This window comes from Cyprinodon tularosa, unplaced genomic scaffold, assembly GCF_016077235.1.
Source record: "Cyprinodon tularosa strain WSP-4 unplaced genomic scaffold, ASM1607723v1 ctg101, whole genome shotgun sequence".
Classification (NCBI taxonomy): Eukaryota; Metazoa; Chordata; class Actinopteri; order Cyprinodontiformes; family Cyprinodontidae; genus Cyprinodon; species Cyprinodon tularosa.
The window spans coordinates 440,124-465,450 of record NW_024037794.1 but is presented as its reverse complement, the minus strand read 5'-3'; the positions used below and the strand labels follow the sequence as shown (position 1 = coordinate 465,450).

Sequence of the window (25,327 nt, the reverse complement as noted above, 5' to 3'; positions counted from 1 at the left end):
GTGACGGACGATTCTGTTTGAGAAAAGGAGTGACGGAATAGCACCACAGAGAAATATGATGACATTAGCATCTCACTCGAAAGGTGAAGGACAAGAAAAAAGGTCAGATCTGATATGAAGGTAGAGCGAAATTCAAAGCATTTCTTAGGGACCTGAAAACTTGAAACTAAAGTAAAGGTTAACCTTCCAGCAGGAAAATATTACAAACATTTAGCCAGAGCAAAAATGGAATAGCTTAGATGAAAATATTTTTATTTGTTTGAATGGCCTAATCAAAGTTCAGACCTAAAGAAATCCATCCAACCAAACCAAGTCTCTGACCAAGGACAAAAAATATGTTGGAAACTACTGGATACAGCCACTTTTCAATCTATTTTACTTTAGAAAAAAATACATTTCTCATTTTATCTTCCACTAAGCAAATATTCGCCAATTTTCTTATTAACTGAAGTTTGTTCTTGTAAAATGGTAAACAGAATAGAATATGTATCAAGTCTTTCATAAAATTTCAAAAAGTGGCTCAGAGGAATGCTTATTTCTTTATTTTCAAAAGACTCTGTGCGGTACCAGAAATTTGCGTTACTTTAAAAAAAAAGACCTGATGAACCTGCGTTGTGTCTACACACAGCAGGAAACATCCCATCAGAACACGATTTAGCAGCTCTATTCAACAGTTTTTTGTTGTTTTTTTTTTACCTGAAAATATTAAACATATCAAGGTTAAACACTTTAACAGACGGCTAGTGTTATTTTAGCCTCAATAAGGTAATTCCTGCTGAAACTGCTATTTGGCATATGAGGTACTATATTTGGTCTTTGCTGAAGTTTTCAGAAATAAGCTTATCTCAAATACAGTTAAATTGCTAACAGTTCATGCTTTCTATGACGTACAAAACAATAAAAAATATTTGATTGTCAAAGTAAAAAATTGTCTTTGAAAGCAAAGTAAAAATGGGATGGCTTAAAGCTTTTGCACCCTTAAATTAAAGACCATTTTAAAGCAAAAAAGTGGATTTATATTGTATTCCTATGACTGCTTTTTTAAAATAAACAATAGCTTTAATGGGTTAGATCCATCAGCACATGTTGCAAGTTCAAACTTTGAAATCTTCCCTGATTTGAAAAAAAAGGAAAACTACCTGGCATGAGATTAAAACCCGCTGCAGCGTCTCACAGAACATAAGCAACTGGAGAAAAACAAGCTAAACAATTCACTACTTTTATACACAGCTGCATATTGAAGTGTGCACATGGAGACTGATTTCCCTCATGCTCGTTAGTTCATCTCTATAATTGTACGGAGAAGCTAATGTTTGGTTGACCTGATTAAAATCCCTCCCAAATCCGCACGTGTTGATCATTACTCTCACATGGGTAGAGTGGTGAAACTGCTTTAAGTGGTTTAGGAAAATGAATTTAGAAGCGGGATTGCTACACCATGAAGTGCATGTGTCCTTCAGCTCCCGTCACGATGACATCCATCCAGATACGCATGGCTTCAGGGGAAGGAGCCACCATGTAGTATACCCGATCATGGGTCTTCACACTGAAGGTCAGAGAGGGATTGGGGCTCTGTTGTTTAGACATAGGTGGGATTTCAGACATATGAAGATGGTGATGGAGAGACAGGAAAGGAGGGAGACAAGAAGATAAACAAATGTGAGATAGATTACAGAGATTTGGGCCCAAAGGGAAGTACTGAGGGTGAAAGTGCCACATTCCATCAAGTGAATCAGCTGTTTGTCAACATCTAAGAAAAATGGGAAATTCATGTTAAATAACTAAAATCTGTGAACTAGCCTAAAAGTTCTCGTACTATACTGTACTTTATTTTTTTATTTTATTGATTAAAAGGGATAGTGGGACCTAATTTGGCTTTTCATTAGTAAAAGTCAAGTATAGCTTTCATAAATACATAAGCTGCCAAAGTCGAATCAAATAAAAGTAAAGCCTTCCCATGGCTAAGCTCTTTTATTGCGCTGCACCCAATGAGTTGCGCCATGTTGCATCGCCATCTTTGATTTCGGTAGCCGAAAGGGCAAAAAAGTTGTTAGTCTTAGGCGTTCTACCTGTATATGAACATCTGTTGTCAGTGGAGGAGAATAAAACAGGAAAAAACATCAGAAATCGTTCTACTTTCTATTTTCTGTTGATCTGGAGGAACCATCCATACTTTTTTGCACAGTAAAGGGAAAAGGAAGTTACCAGTACAAAAAAAAAAAAAACTACCCAAGAGAAAACAAGAGTCTACAGTGGCGTCGCTTTTACCAGGCGGAGAGGAATTGAAAGGAAATAGGTTTTTAAAACAGACGTGGAGGTTCCCGGCTTTCTGGTGTACAGATAAGTTAATTCAATATTACAGTGAAGTTTCTTTTGGTGGTATGTTAGAAAAAGGGCAGTGTAATTCAGTAACTAGTCTGTCCTCCCTGCAGAGATGGCTAGTGTTTGATAGCTTACACTGAACTTGCCCTGAAGCAATAGTTATTAGTTGCATATACTTCATAGAAGTCATGCATGGTGGATGTACTTGTAACTTATTGGTATCAATAAAATAAAAAACATACATTGTTTCTGCACCTCTTCACTAGAAAGAACACTTGCACTTTTGCAGGATGTTGACATTTTTACAGTTATGCCATTCTGTGACAAAGATGGGGATGTAGAGCCATCAAGTCATATATTTGTTGTGTCCAGTCATTGAACCAGGCGAGTTCAATCTGCTCAGTTTAATTCACTGTGCAGATTGGACTAGTCTTTTTCAGTGGCATGCTTAAAAGCTTGGCACCATGTGTAATTCCCTTAATGCACCACTAGATGGGAGTAAAGCATAAACACTTTTAAGATTCTTTTGTTTTTTATTTTGTCTTAATATCAGGCCTAAACCTAAGTTAGTCAAGGTGACTGGCCTTTTTTATTTTATTTGTCATTGTTTATTCTATTTCTTATCATTTTTATCACTGAGTTGTTTATTGCTGGCAGGTATTGAATTCACATTAACTATGATGAGATATTTTAAACCATTTTGAGTTCTAAAAATATTATTCATAATAGTTTTACATATATTTTATTATGTTATTTGAATTTATTTGATAATAATTGATTCATCTGATCTAATATTATAATTTATTATTTATGCACTGGATTCTGGCACTTTCATCCCTCACTATAGATGTTAATGTAAACACAGACACATGCTCATGTACCTTGTGTGCGTTCTTTAAATGGTCATAGTACACCTCTTCTATGGCCTGGAAGTAAATGACTCCTTTCATCTTGTTCTCATGTTTGTCTGCAGCAGAAAACATAAACAGAGGCATGATCAAACATTTTCACCGCCACCACTAACTATCCAGATGTGTCTACAGATGTCTTCTGCTGCAGAGACAGGGGCGCCCACCTGCATAGTATGTGAGCGTCCTTCGATTCTGGTCGAAGACAAACCAGCGTTTCTTCCATGTTTTGATCTTTCCACCCATTTTGACCAGAAATCCTCGACAAGTTTTATCAGTGATGGCCAGGTGGAAGCAGGCATCCGGATTGTGTCCGGCTGCCTCAATGTGGCCATGGAGGTCAAAGTCATCTTTCCTCACTGGTAAGTAGCGAGTCAACAGCCGAGACTGCAGAGAAATTTCTCTAAAAATTAATAAGACCTGTTTTCCACCTATTTACATGAAGGGTTTCAACTTGTGGTTTACCTGTGATCTCTGTTTCTCCCTGAGTTTCACTTCTCTCTCCACAAGCTTCTGTCTCCTGCTGGTCTCCTCCTGCAGACGTTTCTCCAGTTCCTCTCTCCTCCTTCTTTCCTCTTCCAGGGCCTGCCTGCGCATCTCCATCTCCCGCTCCTGCACAAAACAATTGGAAAAATAAACTGCATGAATTTTCACAAACAGATACTTTCAGTTCCAGTTCAGGTCTTTGTTTTTTTTTTACCCGATGCTCAAGGAGTCTCAGCTTCTCGGCCTGGGCCTCCCGGAGTAAACGCTCCATTTCCTCGATCTTTGCCACGTTTGAAGTGCTGGCACTAGGAGAGAAAGCTAGCTGCTCAGCACAAAATGATCAGGTCTTCTTAAAAAAAGAGTTTACGATAAGATAAGAGAATATGGACTTTATTGTCACATTGGCTTAATAGTCAAAGAAGGTGCCAAAAGGAGGAAAACGTGCATGGGGTATATACAGTGCGACCACACACGTATATGTATATATATTGAAATCCCTTATCTAACAGGATTATTGTACAGGTTATCGCACAGGGTATTTAATAGTGATTGCACATTAGTTATTGCACAAGTTATTTCAGTTTTAGTGTTGCATAGTAAAGTCTGATGGCAGCAGTGAGGAATGACCTGCAGTAGCGCTTCTTTTTACAAACAGGATCTGTAAGTCTTTCACTAAAGGAGCTGCTCAGCTCCTCTACAGTCTGGTGCAGGGGGGTGAGAGGTGTTCTCCATGATGGATGTAAGCTTGGACAGCACCGTCCTTTCAGCCACTTCCTCTACTGAGTCCAGCGTGCAGAGGACAAAAGTGGCCTTATCCAGTCCCTTTCTTACAGAATTACAGTAGAGAATTTCTAACTATTGTTAAGCCACTTTTTTGGAATAATTTAGGTTGCGCACCTTCGTTTTTTACAAAGTATGATATGATGAGCTTTTTAGGGTTGAGAAATCTGCAACTTCAAACCTAATAAGGTGAATTTGTTTAAATGAACAAAGATGAGCGAAGGAATGAACCTGCCACCAAAATCCTTCAATGACTTCAAACTAGGGCTGAAACAATAGGCTCTATGCACAGCTCCACTACTTCCTGAATTTAAGACAGCTCCTTTGTTTCCTGTCTTTCATGATTGGATGCACTGATTAATCCAGGTGTGTATGACCTAAGTAACTGGCCAGACACACCTGGATTAATCAGTTCGTCCAGTAATGAAAGACAGGAAACAAAGGAGCTGCCTTAAATTCAGGAAGTAGTGGAGCTGTGCATAGAGCCCATTGATTGGATTAATTGTGATTAATAGATTATTTAAATAATCGTTAACTAATCTAGTAATCGATTAATCATTAACTGGAGTACAGAGACTCTAAAACATGCCTTTAGCTGACAAAGCAACCCACTCAGGGCCGGATTTATCAAGATCCAATTTTGCGTGCAGTAATTTGCGCTCGCAAACTGGAATTTTGCGCGAGGGGCTGAACCATGGTTTGCGGGTGATTTAACAAGAGCGATTGCGTAACTGGTGGCAGGTGAAAAACTGTTGGAGACGCCCTATTTAAATGATGGTTTTGCGCGTTTTGTGGTTTGCGGCAAAGTAGTTTGTAGTTTGTGCAAACTAGTGCATTAAGAAATTTTAATCTTACAGTGACACCCCCACCCCCTCCAAAAAAAAAAAAATATATATATATATATATAGCCTATATATATACAAACTTTGGCAACCTTTATTCCCTAAGGTGGTATGTGGCTGAATTTCTACTTCACTGCAGTAAAAAACAAAACAAAAAAAAAAACAAGTGTTTTGTATTGGCCTGTAGAAAAATGCACATACCAAATGGCTCATCCCCGCAGCATTGGCATGTTGCTCCACAGGCGCAGGGGGAGAACCCCGACCCCGTCGGACAGCACTTTGGACAGACTTCTGAAAAAACGAGATTTGGAGATCCCAGCTCTCGCTGCAACCGTACGCTGGAATGACCCAGACGCAAAAAAGTGCAATGTTGCAAGGAGTTTTGTGATATCTGGTATTGCGTGGGTCCTCCTTGTGGCTGGCTCCAAATCCATTCGGAGTTCCCCCAACAGCTCCAAAATGGCAATGCTGGATAAACGATATGTTTTGATTATCGTTTCCTCCTTCATTGCAAAAATATTCACACGGAGTGAAAAAATGCGTTCTCTGCGTCTCCTTGCTTCATTTCGATGTCTCCTTCTTGCGACAATAACCGCTGCCATGTGTGCGCAATTACGCATACAGACCATTTGCACCTTCTTTTGAAACGTGTTAAATATAGAGTCAGATACCGTTAGCAAAATTGCTTTCAGGTTTAATAAATCACTTTGCGAGTGCTAAATTAATATATTTACATGTTCTCCTCCCACAAGACGCACTTTTGCGTGTAAACGCCCCATATTGCATATTCATTGCAGAAAAAGTACTAAATGGATAAGAGGCGCTATTTAGCACATTTTAAAGACCAAATCCTTTTAGCACGCTGTTGATAGATCAGTTTGTACATTTTTTAGCGTGCGCAGTGAAATAGCTCACGTTTTAATACACGCAAACCTTTGATAAATCCGGCCCTCAGAGTAGACGTTATATCAAAATTGTAAAAAAAAAAAAAATGTAATTATTTGGCATTTAAAAAAAAAAAAAACTTTTTCGTCTGTCAATATGATCTATCCAGAACTCTTAAAGTAGAAATAGTTTAGTTTAAATCTGTAAAAGATCTTCTTTAAAGAACCCTTTGCTATCTGATTATTAATCAAAAAAATAATCGACAGATTAAGATAAATATTATTATATTATTATACTTCTTTCTTTGTTTGAACCACTATAAATATAATCCCAATAATTACTGAGTAGGAAATAATATCATTTTATTTTCTAACTATATGAATGAAACATTTTTCTTTCATTAGAAATAGTGCTTATATACTTGCTTATTATCCTTTAAAGAGATTACCTAATTTCCGATCAAAGTCTCTGCTTTATAAATTAGATATTTTTCCTTAACTCTTCTAACAATGTTAAAAAAGCCAGCAGTCCAAATCGGATTATCTTTCCTGTCAGAGAAAAAAAAAATGTCCTCTGCAGAATGCAATAAGACCTCTGTCTGCTTACTAATTACTCTCATTGATTCCTCTGCTAAACCAACAATAAAGAACCTTCTGTAATTTGGGACTACTCTCTAACCTTGAGATGTTGTCTGGTGAGCAGGCAGAGAAGCTGGTCTCCAAGCTGTCTGAACTGTCCACACTGACGGTGTCCGATGCTAGACTGTTGTCCTGGTAGGAGAAGGAGTCCAGGAAGACGTTGGGCTCAGAGACCATCCTGCTGCAAAATTCACTTTGCCTCTGTCTGTCGTCATTCATGTGAACATAGCTGTTTCCTGCTGAAAGAGGATAAGAACATGACAGCAGAGCAGCATGTTTAGTTTCATATCTGTAAAGCAGAAGGAAAAGGATTTATATTATTATTTTTTTTTTGAGAAACATGAAAGCATGATGTGTCTGCAGGTACTGATTGATTTTCGTCTTCATTTTCAACCATATTACCATCAATTCTAATCAGCTTTCTTGTTTCTGCTGATGAACAACACTCCGAAAGCATGACGCTGCCACTACCGTGTATCATCATGATGAAGAGATGCTCAGAGAACAGTGCTACTTTCTGCTATATTTAGTTTTTGCATGAAGACCAAACAAAGATCAGGACTACATTTTTGCAATGTTTGTCTCTAATGTTAATCATCCCAACTTCTTGATTCATTCAAGAAAAAAACAAAAAAATGATTTCTTTATTCTACGTTTCTGTAAAGTCCACATTTATAGAATTGTGGCTTCAGTTGATGCAGTAAATGTCTAAACATCCTCCAGAGATCTCAGATGACTCTCTGATCAATGCTCTCCTTGCCTGTTCTCTCTATAGATGCACAGCCTTGTTTCTGCTGCTGTGTTAAAACCTTATTTTTCAGACAATCGATTAAACAGTGCTAATACAATTTTATAATATCATTTCACCGGATTTTGTTTAGGGGTATCCAAGCTCACGATTTCTATATGTACGCATTTTTGTTTTCATCACAGCTACTCACTACTTTTTATCATGTAAAATCTAAAAAGTTATTAAATTAGTGAGGTTTTGTAGCTGTAACATGGTTAAAACTTTAACAGTGCAAAGGTTGTGAATAGTTTCGCAAGATGGTACCTTCTAAAAAAGCAAAGCAATCTAAATTCTACTTCATCCAAAGTAGGATTTTTTTTTAACAAGATGCCAGTTTGTCACTGTGACTCACCCTTAGGCAACAGACGCATGTTTACGTCCCGAGGGGAGAAGCTGAAGCCTTGTGGAATGACGCTGCCACAGCTGGAGCTTTGGGATAAAGGCAGATGAGCCTGAGGAACAATTTGGAAACACACACATATTTAGGACCAAACTCTCCAAAGTTCTCTTAATATCACTGAGTGTTGCAAGCAAAAGTGAAATAGAGAATTCCTGTTTTGGGTGGATCTGTCTCAAGGGGAAAGAGCTTTCCCTTGTAAATTGATAAGACTATAAAGACCCCTCCTCTAAAACCTCAAAACAGAATAATCAGTGTCATTCTAAATCTTCAATTTAGCACACTGCAGTAAGCTTTCATAGAAATAAACTGAAATCATTTTAACATGAATTTTTAACATTCTCTTTATTTAACCACTGCTTTATACACCTCTCATAGGTTTTGATAGATTAGTGTAGATTAGACCTTGGGAGGAAGCGTGCGTCCCAGAGATCTGCCATAGGAGCCGAGGAGCTGCTGGTTTCTCTTATGAAGCGTACTTTCAATAGGATTGGAAGAGCTTTCTTTGCTGCTTCTTCTCCTCTCCTTTAGGGAGGCCAAGTGCTGTAGCAATCACAAATACCAGAGCAATCACAAAACAGGAAATTATCCTTAAAATGCTGCAGTATTTCTGTAACTGACTCCTACCTCTTTGATGGCAACAGGACTGTTGGGTAGAGTTTGCCCCTCAGACAACTCTGCATACTTTCCATCCAAAGACAGCAGCTTGTCTCTCTCCTGCAGACACCAGGCCGTCTTTAACTCATTAAAAAGAAATGTTTCTGAGCTCTTCAGGCAGAGATTGTTTTTTTTCATTACCTTTTGAAGCATGACAAGCAAGTTGGTTTTTTCTCTCTGGAAGTTTTCTTTTTCTTGCTGAGCCTGTGAAGTGATCTGCGAGGACTGTTTCTTTAGAGTCAGGATTCTTTCCTGTGGGGTTACAATCATCAAGGAGGCATCAGTGACAAATATCTGCTGACTTTTATAAAAATCTTGGGAAAAAACAATGCAGTAAAGTTAGCAATGTGGGTGGAAATGTGTTGCAGGTTGAAGCGTTAGCAGCAAAGTAAACACATATGGAGCCTATAAATGTGAGGTTTTGCAAGTATGTTACCTCCCCTTTAGTTTCCCTGTGTGTTGGCACATTATGATCCCAATTAGTAATACATTTAATCAAAATTTATTGTGATTGGCCACGAGAAGGTAGTGCATGAGAGAAAGTAAATGATATGTAAATAAATCTACATCTTAAAATGGGGAAGCCCAACTAATCGCCTTAAAAAGTCAACTAACTATGGAAAAGAGTCCACTTGAGTGTCTCAGTATAAATACAGTTTGCAGGCCACAGAGCTATGGTGGAAAATGAACAGTATTATATAAGACCTATAGTTTAAGAAGAAAATTCAGACATAAAGTTGTGGATGAGTTTAAATCAGGGTAAGGTCTGTAGGTAATAGTCCAAGCTTTGAGCATCTCACAGTGAAGTGTTCAGGAAGGCTTAGTGAGTCTAATGTAAGTGTATACCTTCATAGAAGACTTTTACCCAACCTGTCTATAAGATTTTACTGAATAGACTATAAACTGCCTTGAGAGGACATTATTGTAAATTGGCCCAATCTGAATAGTATTGAATTTTTCTGCATAAATATCGGTTTATGTTAATTATTTTTTAACATATCGATCCAGTTTGCAAAACCTCCTGGTTTGCAGCGTTTCATGCAACATATGTAGGAGGATAAACAATAAAGTATAACATAAAGGCAGTTCAAAGCATAAGAAAATCACTGTTTTTTTTTTTTTTAAGAAATTGCTTGTGTCTTTGAATATAGTAAATTTCATTGTATAATACAAAGGGTACTTTTGTTATGTTTCATTTAAGGCTTTCCGGTAGTTTTTGAAGTGAGACATGCAATGGACACAGAAAGAACAGAGTTTCTTTGGCTCTACCTTGCGCGTGACGCTGAGACGTTGATACTCGGCGATGTCCTGTAGCAGCTTTTGGCTTTGACTCTCCTTCTCCTCTTCCTGGTTGATTTCTCTTTCCAGCTTCTGAAATTCTAAATCCTCTGAGGTTTTTGTATGTTCCTCACTTTCCTAAGAAGAGACATCACAGGTATATCAGATATATACTTCACACCAATTAAGCACAATAACTGATGATAATGAAATACTATGAAAAACATAATCTAGGATTATTGAAACAAGGTCAGGAAGGAGAGGAGTAACTTAATCATGAAGGCATTGGAAAAGGATTCAGTGCACGAATGTGAAAATTAAAACCGTACAGTCTGGTTTTGTGTTAGTACAGGTGCTTAAGAGTCACTTGAGCCAACCATCCCCTGGAGTGTTTAAACTGGACTTTTTATGGCCTCATTTGTAAGTGCTTATATTTCCGTATTTGGACAGTTGGTGGGGGCCTGAAGCTGGCTTCTCAGCTGCTTTGATAATTGTGCTGATCCCTCTTTTCATTTGGGGCTTTCATTATTTACTTTTAAAGAACTTGTTTAAATTGGTTTTGAAGTAAATGTAACAGAACCTCTTTTTTAGGATGCAGTGGTTTAACTGGACTGATCTCTGACGACCTGTTGGTGCTGCGGGTTTTGGTTCCCAACGAGAAGCTCTCATGCTGCCCGTTCATTTCTATGTGGTGTAGTTCACTTATTTCAAAAACAGCACATTGCTTATCTCTCCAGCAAAAAACCTAACCTTCCCAGCACTTTTTGAACTTTTTACCTGAGATTTTTCATTATGGCTTTTTTTCTCGACACTTTGGATTTTTGCTTTGAGTTCCTCCAACTGTTCTTTTTCCCTCTGCAGCTGGGCCATCTCCGACTCCTGTTCTCCATCCAGCAGGGCGCACTCAACCTCCATCTGCAGAACAAAGCAGACAATAAGAGGAATTCTCTATTTGAACTTACTTTCATTGGTCAGATAAGAAAAAAAAAATGTTGTTGAAAGCATTAAAAATCATTCTATCTGACAATGCTTCAATTTCATGTAGGAATTTTTTTATTGCTTTTAAACTGTTAGGGTGTAAATCCAAGTAATATTGCTGTAAATGTTTTGCAAATTTGATAACTTTATTATAAAATATGATCCTTAGAAATATATTTATGCTGAAGCTCAATTAATCTAGTTGCAGGGAAATAAATATTCTAATTTAAATTTTATAAGTAAACTTCATAGATAATAATATGTTTGCCATTGCAAGGAGTAGAAACAAACTGCTGAAGTTTAAATGAACCATAATGAGGTTTAAGTGAATCTAAGCATGGCATTGTTTTTGACCTGGCTGGTCAGAGCATTTTAAACATTCGCAAGGATTTTAACACACTGATCAAGGAAAGTTATACTATATATCTAAGATATATAGGAAAGATATATATATATATATATATATATATATATATATATATATATATATATATATATATATATATATATTAAGTCAGAGGTTGAAGATGAATTTGGTGACTGGTTTATGATAATAGGCAGGCAACAGCAGCTAAAATAATAATTTATTAGAGGCAATATGTACAAAATTGACGCTCTGAAGGCACACATTGTCAAACGTTGAAGCAGAGACCACAACAAAAGAAAAGTTCATATAGCCTCTCCTCTCAGTTCATCCATGGACCCATGTCTGCCTTGTATAAAAAGCTTAGTCATGGTAAAAAAAAAAAAGGTAAAAAGCTAATTAAAAAGTTAAAAAGTAAAGTTAAAGGGAGTATAAGCTTTGTTAACAATTATATTTAGGTTTACAAACTAGAAAAAAAGCCAAGTTTCAGAATCAGCATTAATGCCTCTAAGGTTATGTTGTGCCAAAAAAATGTGTTTCTTTCACTCTCAGAGTGTTTTTCATGAATGTCTTATAGTAGTAGTATAGTAGTAGTATTTGGGCAGGTTGACGTTTCTTGTTATTACATTGACATTCATTTTTGCCATCAAAATATCCATATTTTTTGAATGTTACAAAGGTACTAAATAAGGTCTTGTCCTGGATTCCAATAACACTATTGGCTGGAAACTTTGATTTTCAAAGTATTTCACTGAGTGCCCTGTAAAGGGTTAAACAAGACAACCAGACTTATAATTGTTTCCAACCATGATTAGAAACAGCAGTATTATGAACCATTTCACAAAGACTGAACTGCATTCTTTAGCATGATGAGGAGTTCAATGAACTCTGCAGTCTCAGGATCTTAGACCAGTCTGGCAAATTTGGGACGTGATGGAACGGTGTACTGGCATGATGGATGTGGACCCGAAAAATCTGCAATTATTGTTTGACTCTGTCAATATAGATCAGAATCTCAAAACATCAGTGATGACATTTGTGCCTAAAACATGGAAGACAATGCAAAACGGTACTAGCTAGGTGCATAACATATTTTGGCAGATGAGGCTATATTGCTACCTGCTGAGATTTGTCCTGGAATAAGGGTTGCATTGAACACAATCGGGTGTGACCTACCACAAATATGAAATTTTCAAAATAGCCATACTCTTTATTAGGCTTTGAGCCTTATTAAGATAAAGAACAATCAGATGAAAAGTCTATCATTCAGAGCAGTTTTAGGAAATGTTTGGACCTTTCTACTCTGTGAAGAACTACAGTTGAACCAAATGAAAGAACAAAAAAACAGCATAAATGCATCTGATGATGTTCAAAATCCACAATTGCTTAAACAAAAGCCATTGTTAAAAAAGGCTCCTAATGTCTTAAACTTTAAACTGAGCCTCAAGGCGGCAGACATTATTCATTCTAGTGCAATCTTAGTGTGTTCTGATTACAGCATCAATAGTCAATAGTCAATAAATCATAGCCAAATTTGTTGAATATTTAAGAAAAAAGGTAAGAAATCATCTCGACTCTACAATCATTCTATCCATAACATTTAAAAAAAAGGAGCTCTTCAGATGTCAGCTGTGTGCATATGTTCTTTACCTCACGCAGAGACTCCTCCATCTGGTTATCCAGGTCTTTGATCTTCTGTTCAAGCTCCTCAATGTTGTTCAGAACCTGAATTCTCTCTTCCTCTATATGAGTAACCTCCTGTTTCAGCTGCACGCTCTCCAAGGCCTGTAATGACATTAGGATTGAAAATAAATGTCTGGCTCCTTATAGAGCAAAGTAAACACAACTGTTTGACAACCAAGTTATCAAAAACATGTCATCACCATCCATCACACTAAAAAGTTTGAGGAAGATAAGAAACGGTTTCCGTGTTTATGCTGTTAGAATCGTTTGGCTTTGGATAGATTCGTTTTTCATTGAGTCACAAAACAGCTGCAGTCAAACTCATCCAAAAAAGGATCACTGGCAACAAGGGCAGGATTCTTTTCCACTTTGTGCAATGGAAATCTCTATCAGAGCTTTGCTCTACCAGCCATGCCAAAGCATTCTCACATATTGCACCATCTGCCAGAATGTCCTAAATATTCAGTCACAATCATGTGAATTTGTAAGATATCTTAAAATAAAAGTTCTCTTCCTTAAAGGAGCCAGGTGGGTTATTTTCTATTCAGACGTGTGTGTTTAGCAACTCTAGCTGATTTATAGTTCCTCAGATGTGTGCTTTTTTGTTCAGCACATACTCCCCTGAGGAATGTTGGAGATGGAAGAAGGGTTATTTGAAGACTGTAAACCACTGTCACAACTGAAACAGAACAGAAAATCTGGACTTCAATTGGATCCAGCATATCATGAGTGCTGCATCTAAAGAAAGTATAAGTTTTATTAAAGATGAAAAGGCTTTATTACCTGGGTTATTTACTTTTCACTTCTCCATTTCCTTCACTTGCATAGATGAGGTAAACATCTGGCAAAGTGCATGTTTTTCGTCATGCACGCAGGCTTACATTCTTCCACTCGCACAACCGTGCACAGCTGCGCATACACACAAGAAAATCTACACACTAATTCACTGCTGGATCAAGTAATTTCCTGCCCCCAACCCCATCCTCCCACCTCAAGAGTGTGAGTGGTTCATTGCTGAAACAAAACTAGAACTTCTTCATTAAAACCAGACACTGAGAAGTTACTGCTCCAGAGTGGAAAAAAAAGGCTTATACTTAAGAAAATTGGACTCTCTGGTAGAAAAACACCCATACAACTTGGTAAATGGTCGGTATACTTTGTATTTGGGCATTAAACATGTTGATCTAGTTTTGACAAAGAGCAGTGAAGCTTTCCAATTTAGGATCTCCTAAAAAGGTGGTGGAATCAAAATGAGGTCAGATTGTATTGACTTCAAAATCTAAAAAAGTCTTGGGCAACTTTAATTTCAATGTTTATAAGTCTGTCCAATACACATAAACAGGAACTGTACAAATTGCTACATGCACAGTCTACTACATACATAGCCCTTAAAAATGCTTTGGTAAATACATTTATGTTTATACGTTTGGTGGAAATACACCAAAATAGAATCTACTGTAGTGTTCTTAAAATTGTCCAGATTTCCTCTGTAAAGTAAAATGCATTATTTTGATTCATTGATATTTTAAAATTTGTTCAAATTTTGTTTCCTGGAAACTCTTACATCTGTCCTTAAGTAGGAATGCGGATAGGAAATGCTAATTTATTTGAGCTGGAGAAAAACATTCTGAGATAATACAAAAGGTAAACAGACACAGATAAATGGTCTGTCAGCATCATTACTAGCTGCATTCCACTGTAAGGGAGAGCCTCATTTGTTATTTTACTAAAAATTCTTTACTAGTGTGTAGATTTTTCCAAAATCTGTAAGAGGAGGCAGCAAGGCCTAATAACAAACTTTTTAGTTGTTGTAAAAACTTAAACACCAGGTATACAACACTTTAAAAAATTCAAAAATATTTTGACTCTGTCATCAATGGACTTTTGATTCTTTAGTCTTATGCACACTAAGTTCCTACAGTGGCGAGGATGCACCACCAATGTGACCTTTTTATACTGCCTCTGCCCTTCAAAAGTTCTGTGCACACCACTTATCTTCACTTATATTTCTTTGCTCTGATATAACTTACTTTGGATCTGTGGTGAGTAGAAGGAGAGGGGGCACTGCTATTCAGGCTTGTCGCAGGTGAGTGGGACCTGTAGTTGCCCGGCTGACGCTGGATGGACTGCTGCTCCTCGGGCAGCTGAAGGTCTCTGGCTTTGGCAGTAAAACAGGTGTCTGGAGCAGTGCTGCTGGGGGAGTCAGAAAACACAGACTCATCGTCCGACACCTGCAGCTTCTCCAGCTCTTTATTGATCTTTTGTAGATCAGAAACAGCTGAGCCCGCTGGCTCTCGCACCACCTGTCCAAACTCAGTGCACAGGCTTAAGATGGTCTCTAGACGCTGGCATTCCTGCAAACAGCAGAATGAATCTTTTAATGATTTGTTAATTTAAACAATGAATTTAAATGATAATAAGCTCACCAATTTCTGCACTCTCTGCTCCCTTAGTCTTTCATCTCTCTGATGCTGGTGGTAGTCTCTAAGCTCCTCTTTGCCATTGAGAGAACTGATGCTGCTTACCCTTTGTCCTGGGCTTAGCCCACTTTTCCCAAATGACAACCTCCTCTCTCCTAATCCCAAATCCAGGACTGTTCCATCAATTTCTACACCCAGAGAGCTAAGAGAAACAAGACTGGACCTCCTAGATGTGCTAGGCATGCTTGCCGGCACTGTCACATCTGGGGGCTGCTCAAGGGAGGAAAGGCTGCGCCGCTGTCCTGCTGAAACCACCACTCTATGGGAACCCACTGAATGACGAGAAGGCAGTGACAAAACGGGCGGGTCTGCTGCATTGTGAAGTCGTGGCAAAGAACGGCTATGCATCCCTAGGTTGTTGAGGGAACCTGTGGAGTATTTCCTCTGCCTTGACTCACCGATGGCTTTGCTTTGAGAGCTGAGTCTACGGCTCATTCGAGGGCTGGATGGCATACTGGCTGCACCACTTTTGACCCTGGGAGAACGAGGTACTGGCTCCCCATAGGAGGACATCAGAGAGCTTCCATCGGAAGCATGAGAGAGCAGCAGACTGTCTTGTGATTGGTGGCGAGAGTAGGGATGACGAAGCAAGCCATTGGAGCTAATTTGGCGCTCACCCTGACGTGGCGACGGAGGCACACTGTTGCTGTTGATGTAAGAAAAGTTTCTGGAGGCAGAGGGCGGTCTCTCTGTGTTGCTGAGGATGGACAGCGGCCTGCTGGATTGGCTACCCACAGGTGCAGGTACGCTAAGGTACTTGCGACTGCATTCAGCTGCCCTCAGGCTGGCCTCAAGAGCACTCTTTCTGCGCTGCAGGGTCTCCATCAGTTCCTGAAGTTCTGCTTTAGAGCGGGAGCCCCTCAGCAATGTGCCCCCTACTGAGCTGCCGTTGCTGTGCTCCATTTTCAAACAGTCTAGAGAAAACAGAGATTTGACAAAGCATGAAATCCTGGACCTTGTTGGGCTTCATATAAAAGCCTTCATACTTTGTACCATCAGCCATATTTAACTTAATATCTTTAATCCACAAAGCCGCAGCTGAGCTACAAGATCTAATGTGTTTGGTAAGAGGAGGGGAAACCACTGATGAATGTACGCTCCTGCAGTTCTGAGGCCAGTACAAACACTGGCACAGACATTGGTCTTTTTCTAAAAATGGAAGAATGTTCGTGAATCAAGACAAGACCGAATACTTATAGTCTGGACTGAAAATAATATCCTTAGAGAGTCAAATACCAAACCAAGCAGACTGATGAAAGTAGACTGACTGATGAATCAGCAGAGTGAGATGCTGAATATAAAGTACAAACATTAACAATATTTAAATTTATAGCGAAGATGTTTTAGTTTATTGTCATCTGTTATGGGTTTTTAATGACAGATGGGCTCTGTTACCACACTTATTTATAGTGTTCTCTTCAAAGACCAAGAAAGTATTACATGCTACAATACACTAGAGCAGGGGTCTCCAACCCTGGTCCTCTATCTACTGCTCTGCAGATCTTAGATACATCCCTTCTCCATTACAGCTGAATTAAATAAATGGCTTGCTACCAGGCTTTGCCAAACTTGCTAACATGCTGAAGAGGTAATTCAATTAATTTAAATTTGCTGTGTTGGAGCAGGGATGCATCTAAAATCAGCAGGAGAGCATATCTTGAGGACAGGGATTGGAGACCCCTGCACACAGATATCTACAGCATAAGTGGTTTTTTAAGCTGAGCTCAAATTCATCTGAAGGTCAACTTTACACTGATGGATATATTTCTGAACACCATACCTGTTGACCTATTGAGAAATTCTGGCTAACCTATCAGTCCGATGTACAGCAACTATCACCAAACCTTTTAATTTAGGCTCCAATTCTTCCGATCTTACTTCATTTTAACCATTTTATTGTGTTTATTAATCTATTTGGAAATGTATATTCGATTAAACTGATACAGATTTACTGTTGATAATTGATGAAATACTGATAAGCAATAAGGTTTTGTTTTTTTTCGTCTTACCAGAGGCATAGCCCAGTGTTGCCACAGCGCTCCTTTGAGGAAGCATGTTCATCACAATGACCTCAAAGAATCTCAGCTAAGGATGAAGAATTCAGCGAAATCTGCACAAGAAAAGACAGAAAACACAAACTAAATACAGAGCAAAAGAACAACAGAAATGGACATTATTTAACTAATTTGTCAAACCACAGAATAAAGATGAATGCCAAGCTTCCTGAATAATACTTTCTTCTTCTTTGCTGCCATATTTGTTTCTGTTGTTTCCAGCTTTAATCTGCTGCCACAGTTTACATGGGAAAAAAAATTCTCTTTTCCCCAAGTTGAAACCTTTCATGTCCTGGAACCTCTTTATTTTCTGTGGAAATATGCTACTAAATCACTTTCAGGAACCCGCGGGCCCTGAACCGTGTTGGTGGAATAGTCCAAAGTGTCGACCATTACTTACAGATGGAGCAAACAGAGAAGCAACTAAACCTCCAAGGAGAAGTTAGCTTCACAAAAGTACTTCCAGAGGGCATCAACGTTTAAGGCCCTGGAGGTCTCACTCGCCTTAGTTAAGGGTATTGTTCATGACTGAACAATAACAGGCAGGGCAAAAATTGCATCCATCTGAGAAATCCTGAGGCAAAAACATCTGCTGATGAATAAGAAAACAAGAGTCCATCTCAAAGTCCTCCCCTCAAATTTTTGAAACTTTTGGGAAAAGAATACTATAGGCTGACAAGAGATAAATTGGTATTTTTACAAGCAGCAGCGTTTCAGAAAAGAATAGTAGTAGTGTGATGGATGTCAAGTGCTTTGTCGCCTCAGGACTTAAACAACTTCATTGAATAACCCTTCCTTGATGTAAATATTTTGTAATGGCCCAGTAAATGATTGGACTTCTGACTGTTAAAGTAGGTAGACTTAAAGTAACCTGTTCATTCTCCACTTTGCAAAGAAGAGTGGGATAAAAAAATTCCTTCTCTACTTGCCATGTAAAAGACTCATTACTAGTTAGGATTATCCGATGGCAGTTATATAACAACCAGTTATTGGGTTTAGGAAGCATTTATTGATTATCTGAACTAGTGTGACATTAAAGTAAACACTAGATTTGTGTAAGGGGAAAAATACTTTTCCACAGCACTGGGTGTTTAATATTGAATCTGTTTGGATTTAATTCCAAAAAAAGTAAAAAAAAAAAAAAAAAAAAAAAAAAAACTAAAACAATTCATTGGACTTGGTTTCCAAGTTTGAAGAGGTTTCGCTTCCCATTCAGGAAGGTTTTTCAATTCAAAATGCCAGAATTAGCGTTGAGTTCGAAGGTTCATATAGTAGCCAGAAAACTTGTTTTGGCTTAGAAAACATGCAAATTGAATCAGAAGAACGGGTCCGCCTCCTTAGGAACGGGGAGATGTTTTGGGTTCTTTGTTAGCCTGCAATACCTGATACTGGGCTATGCCTCTAAAAGGGGGTCGTTAGGGGCAATTGTTGGCTTTGTTGCCCAATTAGGCCACTCAACGCTAATTCTGACATTTTGAATTAAAAAAGAATCCTGGATGGGAAGCGAAAGGTCTTCAAACTTAGAAACAAAGTCCAGGGGATTGTTGTTTGATTTTTTTACTTTTTTGGATTAACTATGACCTGAATGACTGAGAATCTTTACCAGCATGTTTGGATTTAAGAAAGTTGATTAATTGTGGTTCAAAAGAGATATTCAAACAATAATTGAGAGCTAAGAGTAGTGCAATATTTATGCCTCATAGCTCTTAATATCATCAGCCCAGACAGGTTTATCACCAAAAAAAAAAAAAAAAATCTGTTACACACCTTTAAAACATAAGATTCATGAGGTAAACTTTTTGAAGAACTGATATCTTTCTTCAACCATAAGATGCCTTAAAAATTACCCACTTAAAATTTGTAACAGAGATGAATCATTTCCTTATTACATCTCAACTTGACACCAATCAGCAGTTTTGTTTTATCAATTGTATGGATTTATGAAACAAAATCCCTTCCTTTCATTTATGCTTCATAACATTTGAACACCGGTGCTGATATTCCAGATGTGGATTTTTTTCAGAGTAAAAGGAGGAGGGGGACTTTCCAAATGTCTGAGTATAAAAACAGAACTCTCTCTCTTTTTTTTTTTTTTTTTGGTTCTGGTCAGTTTTCCCAATAAAGTGAATAATGAGTCCACTGACATTCATACAATTCCTTTCCCTGTTGGGTCTTTTCCTTCAATTTGTTACCTTTACATTTTTATTTGTGACACTATTGAAATTATATTTTTTTCATTAGAATAATAAAAAAGTATAATCTTTATTATCCTTAAGTTACAAGTAAGCATTTGTTCAAATACAGATGAGAAATCCATCATCAATCCATGCACATTATAGTGTTTAGTAAATGAGGATTTAATTAGCTCCAGAGACGAGACGCATTTTTTTTAAAAATAAGTCAGACGTTACTTGTTCCTGAATGCACACCCATCACACTCACAGAGTAAGACAGAGATGACTGATCTGAGAGTTTTTTAGTCCCGCTGTCTGGAGAGAGCACAGACAGGAAACAGGGTATCCTCTTACACCGTCAAGCATCTAGTCAGCATGAGTTCATTCCCCAGACCTCCAAGAAAAAGAGTGGGGGAGAAGTTCCCCACACACAACCTCAAATCACAGGCAGGCAGGAGATGTTGGCTGTATCACCCACGCTTTAGGTCAGCGGGGAGGTGCACATGTAAACAGTTTGAGGAATTACGTCTGATAAGGTTACTTTCATCTCCTGTTTGGAAGAAAAGTATTTTTACAAGTAAACCCCAAAGTGCAGTTGATTTGCTTTCCTCGCCATTTGTTCAGTGAAAAACAATTACATTCCCATGGTTGGAAACGAATAAGAAATGGAAAATCTTTAAAAAACATGATGTTTCCGTTAATGACCACACCATACCCAATCACTACCATCTCATAGTAACATAACAGTGTTTAAAACAGCTTTTGTGTATTAGTTTAATTTCAAGATGCCATCCCCCAGTGACTGATTGGGTCCTGCCAATAATGAAATGGATAATTGGGTTTAGAGCATTTACACTGAAACATTCAATCAAAATATCAATTATTTTACAACTATCTCTACGCAACTTACAAATATTTATCAAATAATTTGACATGCCTATATGAAATTATAAATTATAAGAACTTTTATGGGGCGATAGTGGCGTTAGATGTAGGAGTTTGCTCTGAAAATCAAAGGATTGACGGTTCAAGCCCCGACTCCGACTTCAGTGTCCTTGTGTCCTTGGGCAAGACACTTCACCTGCATTGTCTACTGATGGTGGTCAGAGGGCCCGGTGGCGCCAGTGTACGGCAGCCCTGCTTCTGTCAGTGAGCCCCAGGGCAGCTGTGGCTACAATGTAGCTTGCCACCATCAGTGTGGGAGTGTGTGCGTGAATGGGTGAATGAATGTAGTGTAAAGCGCTTTGGTCAAGTCTCCTAACATGCCATTTACCATTTATAAAGGAGACTTAAATGACATATTTTTCCTAAGAAATATTATTCCATAATCCATTATATAGATGGAGTTGTTTTCTTCACCTCAGATTAGCTTTTTTATAGCCAATTTTTGACATTCTTTGAATGATGGAAATCTCAAAGACTCCCTAATACCATTGAACAGTAGACATTCGGGTGAAGGCAGCGTTGACAACTGAGATAATTTTGTGAGGTATTTGTATGTTAAATTTGCACCCTGTATCCCCATCCCTTATGCATCTTCTCTGTCTCACTCAGTGGAGAAGCAAAGCTCGGGGGCACATCTGTGAGAAACATGGCATAAAAACCTTGTTCAATAGAGCTGTTGTTTTTTTTAGGAATGTCCAAACTAAGCACTAACAGTCTTTAGAGGATTTTATCATTGAGGAAAAAACTTCACAATCAAACAATCATGGTTAGAGTAAACAGAGAAATGTTTGAAGCGATAAAAAAAAAAAACTTGGTGTTCCAACAACTGCTAAGACATGTCTGCAGCTCATTTAAGCTGCGAAAAAGTCAGAGAGAGCTGCATTTTCACCAAAGAGAATTCATTATATATTACACTACATATGCTTTGAGCTATCACTGCTTCCTGTTATGGAACATCACTGATTTGAAAGGTTAGACAGGGGTCGCCAACATAGTCAGGCAACAGGGTGTTCTGAAAGACCACATGAGCGGCCCTTTGAGCATCTTCCTAAAAAAAGGCACAACTATTTATATATATACATTTATATAAATATATATATATATATATATATATATATATATATATATATATATATATATATATATATATATATATATATATATATATATATATATATATATATATATATATATATAGCTTCAATGAGGTTGTGTGACCTCTACTCTAGGGCAAGCATCTAGACTGTTGTAAGACTGTGGAGCGAAGAGCACTTATTTTTAACCCAAGCTAATGATGTCATAATTGTTGTCTTTGTTTTGAAATAATGATGAACCCCTGTTTTACAGTGAAGGCTCTCTCACACATGGTGTAAGGTTTCCTCTGCTACATTAATAAATAATGAGGGCCTTCGGCGGGAGATAGAGAAACAAATATCCAAATGCTGCTCTTCCTCTTATTCTGTTTGCCCTTGACGTCTCTAACTAGGACTGACATCACCTCGCCTTGAACTTAGTGGATTTTTTTCTGTTCCATGCTACATCTGGGTGGGGGTTCTGTTCAGCTAAAAGTCCGTCCAGGAGGAGAGCATTGGCTGGGCTGCTGTCGTTGGTGACATCATGATCCATCAGGTTTGCTTTCCAAGATACCACTACAGTAGTCACCGATACAACCGATACAACTAACTTTCTGCTTTTCTCTCACCTATTCAGCTTTGGGAGAACAGCGTTCACACTGAGCCGTGCTCTGCTGAGGGTTTCTTCCTGTTAAAGATTACTTTTTCCTCTCCACCTTCACTAAATCCATGCCTACTATGAGGGATTGTTGCAAAGTCAACAATACAATGCAAGTAGCACCCAATGTTGCTACATGCTCATCTTAGAGTCAATTTCTTGATTTTTTGTTACAAGCAATCTTCTGGGTTTTCCAGAAAAAGAAAACTTTTTTTAACCAATCTGTCTTAATAAATATATGAAATCAACTCTATTAAGTGCATTGAGATAACATGAGTTGTGAATTGAAATTAGATAAATAGATAAATGATAATGACATGTATGTAGCAGTTTATCAAGCCCAAGTCCAAAGTACTTACATGTATTCACACATTCACATTCTAATGGTTGCAAACTACACTGCAGCCACAGCTGGCCTGGGGTAGACTGAAAGAGTGAGGCTGTCATACATCAGTGCCACTGGGGCATCTGACCACAAACAGCACGCAAGGCTGGTGAAGTGTCTTGCCCAAGGATACAATGACATATATGGACATAACGTGGGCTAAAACCAGCAACACAGCTTACAACACTGGATAGTTCAATTTTATTTGATTTACCTTTGCAATGGTAGAAAAATCAGAATTAAGGAAAGTGAGTCATGCTAGTTCAAAGCCTGATAATAATAGGAGAAATAGGACTGTTACACCTCTTTTTAATATTCAGATCCAATTTATAAATAATAGCCTAAATATATCAATGGCTGTGATAAAGATACTAAACATACATTCAACAAATGCTTTACATAAAAAAACAAGAGTGTACTCTGAACTTTTGAGACAAAAGGACTTATTAAATATAAGTATATGGATGTATATAAATATAAAAAAACAGATATTTCACTTAATCTTTTAATTTTAAATACAAATAATACATTTATTACAATGTTTTAGGAGATTTGCTCAAAATCCATGTTTATTCTCCTATTTGTAAATAGTTTTAGTCTTCTGTTTTGAAATGAGGTGAAGGAAAAACAGCATGGATTAAAAAAAAAAAAGAAACGATAAATGTGGTTGAAATTAATTTTTGTGACCTTTTGCACACATTCAGCAGACAGATGATAATAACCTAATAAAATTCAGCTGATTTTCTGTGCAGCCTGAGAGCTGCACAGATCTGCTGAGAATGAATCCCTGATATAAACAGTGCAGAAGAGAGCAGAGCAAGCTAGAGTGAAATGTGATACTTTTCAGCAGCATCACTCTCTTAATAAAAAATACACATAATTAAGTGATTACAATGAGTATAGAGAAGAAAATTAACTAACCTTTGTTTTCTCCCCAAGTTACATAGTTTAAAATCCTCTGCTGCCCGTCTGTAAGATTTGAAGCTGGAGTCCTCTTTCTGTCTGTCTCTCTGCTCTGGAGCAGCAGAGGAAAGTCTTCCCATGACAAAAGATCAGACAGGAGACCCTGTCCCCTCCCACCCTCAGCACTGCTGAGATTTTCCCTCTCCAGGAGGGGAGCAAGGGAGACAGTGGGTGTGTTTACTTTGCGTGAAGGAGGCACAGCTTCTGCCCCGCTCTGGTCGTGCAGGGAATTGCTCAATAAACCATAAAAAAATAAAAAAATAAAAATAGTAAGGAATGACTTAAAGGTGGTGTTATCAAAAGATTTGAGGAGACATGAACATTTAATCTCTACTACCAAGAGATGTTGTTTCTTAAAACAGTGGGTCTTGACCTTTAACCTCGCACTGATCAATATCATGTGACTGTTAGATCATATTGCAGCACAGAGACTCTGAGTGAAATAATCCAACTGTGCAAACGTCTTGTGACAGAGTCCACTCTCTGTTTTCAAACTCCCCATCTAGACCAAATCTCCTGTCAAATGTTACTGGCGGGTTTTTTATCTCCACCCAAATTAGAATTTTACCACACAGTGGAGCCCTCCCACATTGTGTTTAATGGATGAAAAGGTGGCTGCATTAGTAGATTGTTGTTTCAGCAGTATATGTGGAGGAGGGTTGAGGCCCCGTGGCTGCGTTTGAAACAGGGCCAACTTCAATCCCTCGGGTACTACTGAGGGGAAAAAACAGCTAAACCCAGATAAAAATGCAACTTGTGGCATACCTGCTGCCATAAAACCTTATATATTTTGATGACAATGAGGAAATCAAATAAATGAAACAGTAACTTTTAGAAAAATCCCCTAAAACTTTGTCGGATCATAATCGAAAAAAAAAAAAGAAACAGCCCCAAATTACATCATAGGGAGGGGGCTGTTGAGCAGGGCCTTGACGAGATGATTGCTTCCAGATACAGAGCCAGGGTCTTTGTCATTAAAACACACACTCAAAAGTCTGACAAGCTATACTCTTTTTACAGCTTCGGGACGGAAAAATAGTAGTGGGATACTCTAAATTTACTGCTGAAACAAAGGTTTTATTGTCACAGAGCTCTGGAATGTTACACAACGTCCTTTCCAAAAACATAAAAAATGGCGCATTTTGAGGTTTGGCCCAGATTCTTTCTAACTCTTGTGTGTGCAGACTTATTTAGTATGCAGACCTAAACCATGTGGAAAGAGGAATTCTGAGAAGAGTGGGAAAGTCAGAAAGAGGAATATGGGGGGAGATTTGTGTTAGATTGTGGGAGGAGGTGCCTGATCATCTCTGGTAATTGTAGGGAAGTTTGAGTCATTGCACAAAAAGTTTATTCTTTGTCACTTGTTTATATACAAAATGAAGCTGATGGGAAAGTTCTTTAAGCTTCCTTTAAAATGTTCTTAAATCTTATTGTTTTCTTTTTAAATATATATATTTTTAGAGCTCAAACTGATCAATCTTCACATTTTTACCTCCAGCTTTCGTCTCTGCCCTCAAACATTTAGTAAACTATCATTGAAAGGCATATGCTCTCACAAAGTAGTTTTTGCATTTGCAGATGGCCTAA

At 38.0% G+C, this 25,327-nt stretch overlaps 1 protein-coding gene across 2 annotated transcripts; it reads right to left on the bottom strand.

Annotated features, from left to right (window-relative positions):
- Nucleotides 1-231: 231 nt before the first annotated feature.
- On the bottom strand, nucleotides 232-23,859 carry phldb2a (pleckstrin homology-like domain, family B, member 2a). 2 transcript variants are annotated; one of them, XM_038277267.1, is made up of 17 exons: nucleotides 23,699-23,859; nucleotides 17,498-17,598; nucleotides 15,435-16,402; nucleotides 15,039-15,362; nucleotides 12,976-13,110; nucleotides 10,761-10,898; nucleotides 9,975-10,121; nucleotides 8,847-8,957; nucleotides 8,676-8,765; nucleotides 8,454-8,591; nucleotides 8,004-8,103; nucleotides 6,902-7,100; nucleotides 3,931-4,021; nucleotides 3,696-3,842; nucleotides 3,398-3,617; nucleotides 3,204-3,289; nucleotides 232-1,572 (listed from the first exon to the last, which is right to left on the bottom strand). In XM_038277267.1, the coding sequence occupies exons 2-17, from the start codon at nucleotides 17,547-17,549 to the stop codon at nucleotides 1,432-1,434; spliced, it is 3,087 nt and encodes a 1,028-aa protein (XP_038133195.1). In that variant the 5' UTR covers nucleotides 17,550-17,598; nucleotides 23,699-23,859; the 3' UTR covers nucleotides 232-1,431. The 2 variants fall into 2 exon arrangements, with proteins under 2 accessions (XP_038133195.1, XP_038133203.1); XM_038277275.1 differs by having other exon boundaries at nucleotides 6,902-7,097.
- Nucleotides 23,860-25,327: the final 1,468 nt, after the last annotated feature.

Excerpts from the sequence above, each read along its gene's own strand:
- phldb2a (XM_038277267.1), bottom strand. The coding sequence starts at position 17,549 with ATGAACATGCTTCCTCAAAGGAGCGCTGTGGCAACACTGGGCTATGCC. Across the intron at positions 16,403-17,497 it reads AACACTGGGCTATGCCTCTG|ACTGTTTGAAAATGGAGCAC; the intron begins GTAAGACGAAAA and ends TGTTTTCTCTAG. Across the intron at positions 10,122-10,760 it reads GCCATAATGAAAAATCTCAG|GAAAGTGAGGAACATACAAA; the intron begins GTAAAAAGTTCA and ends GTCTCTTCTTAG.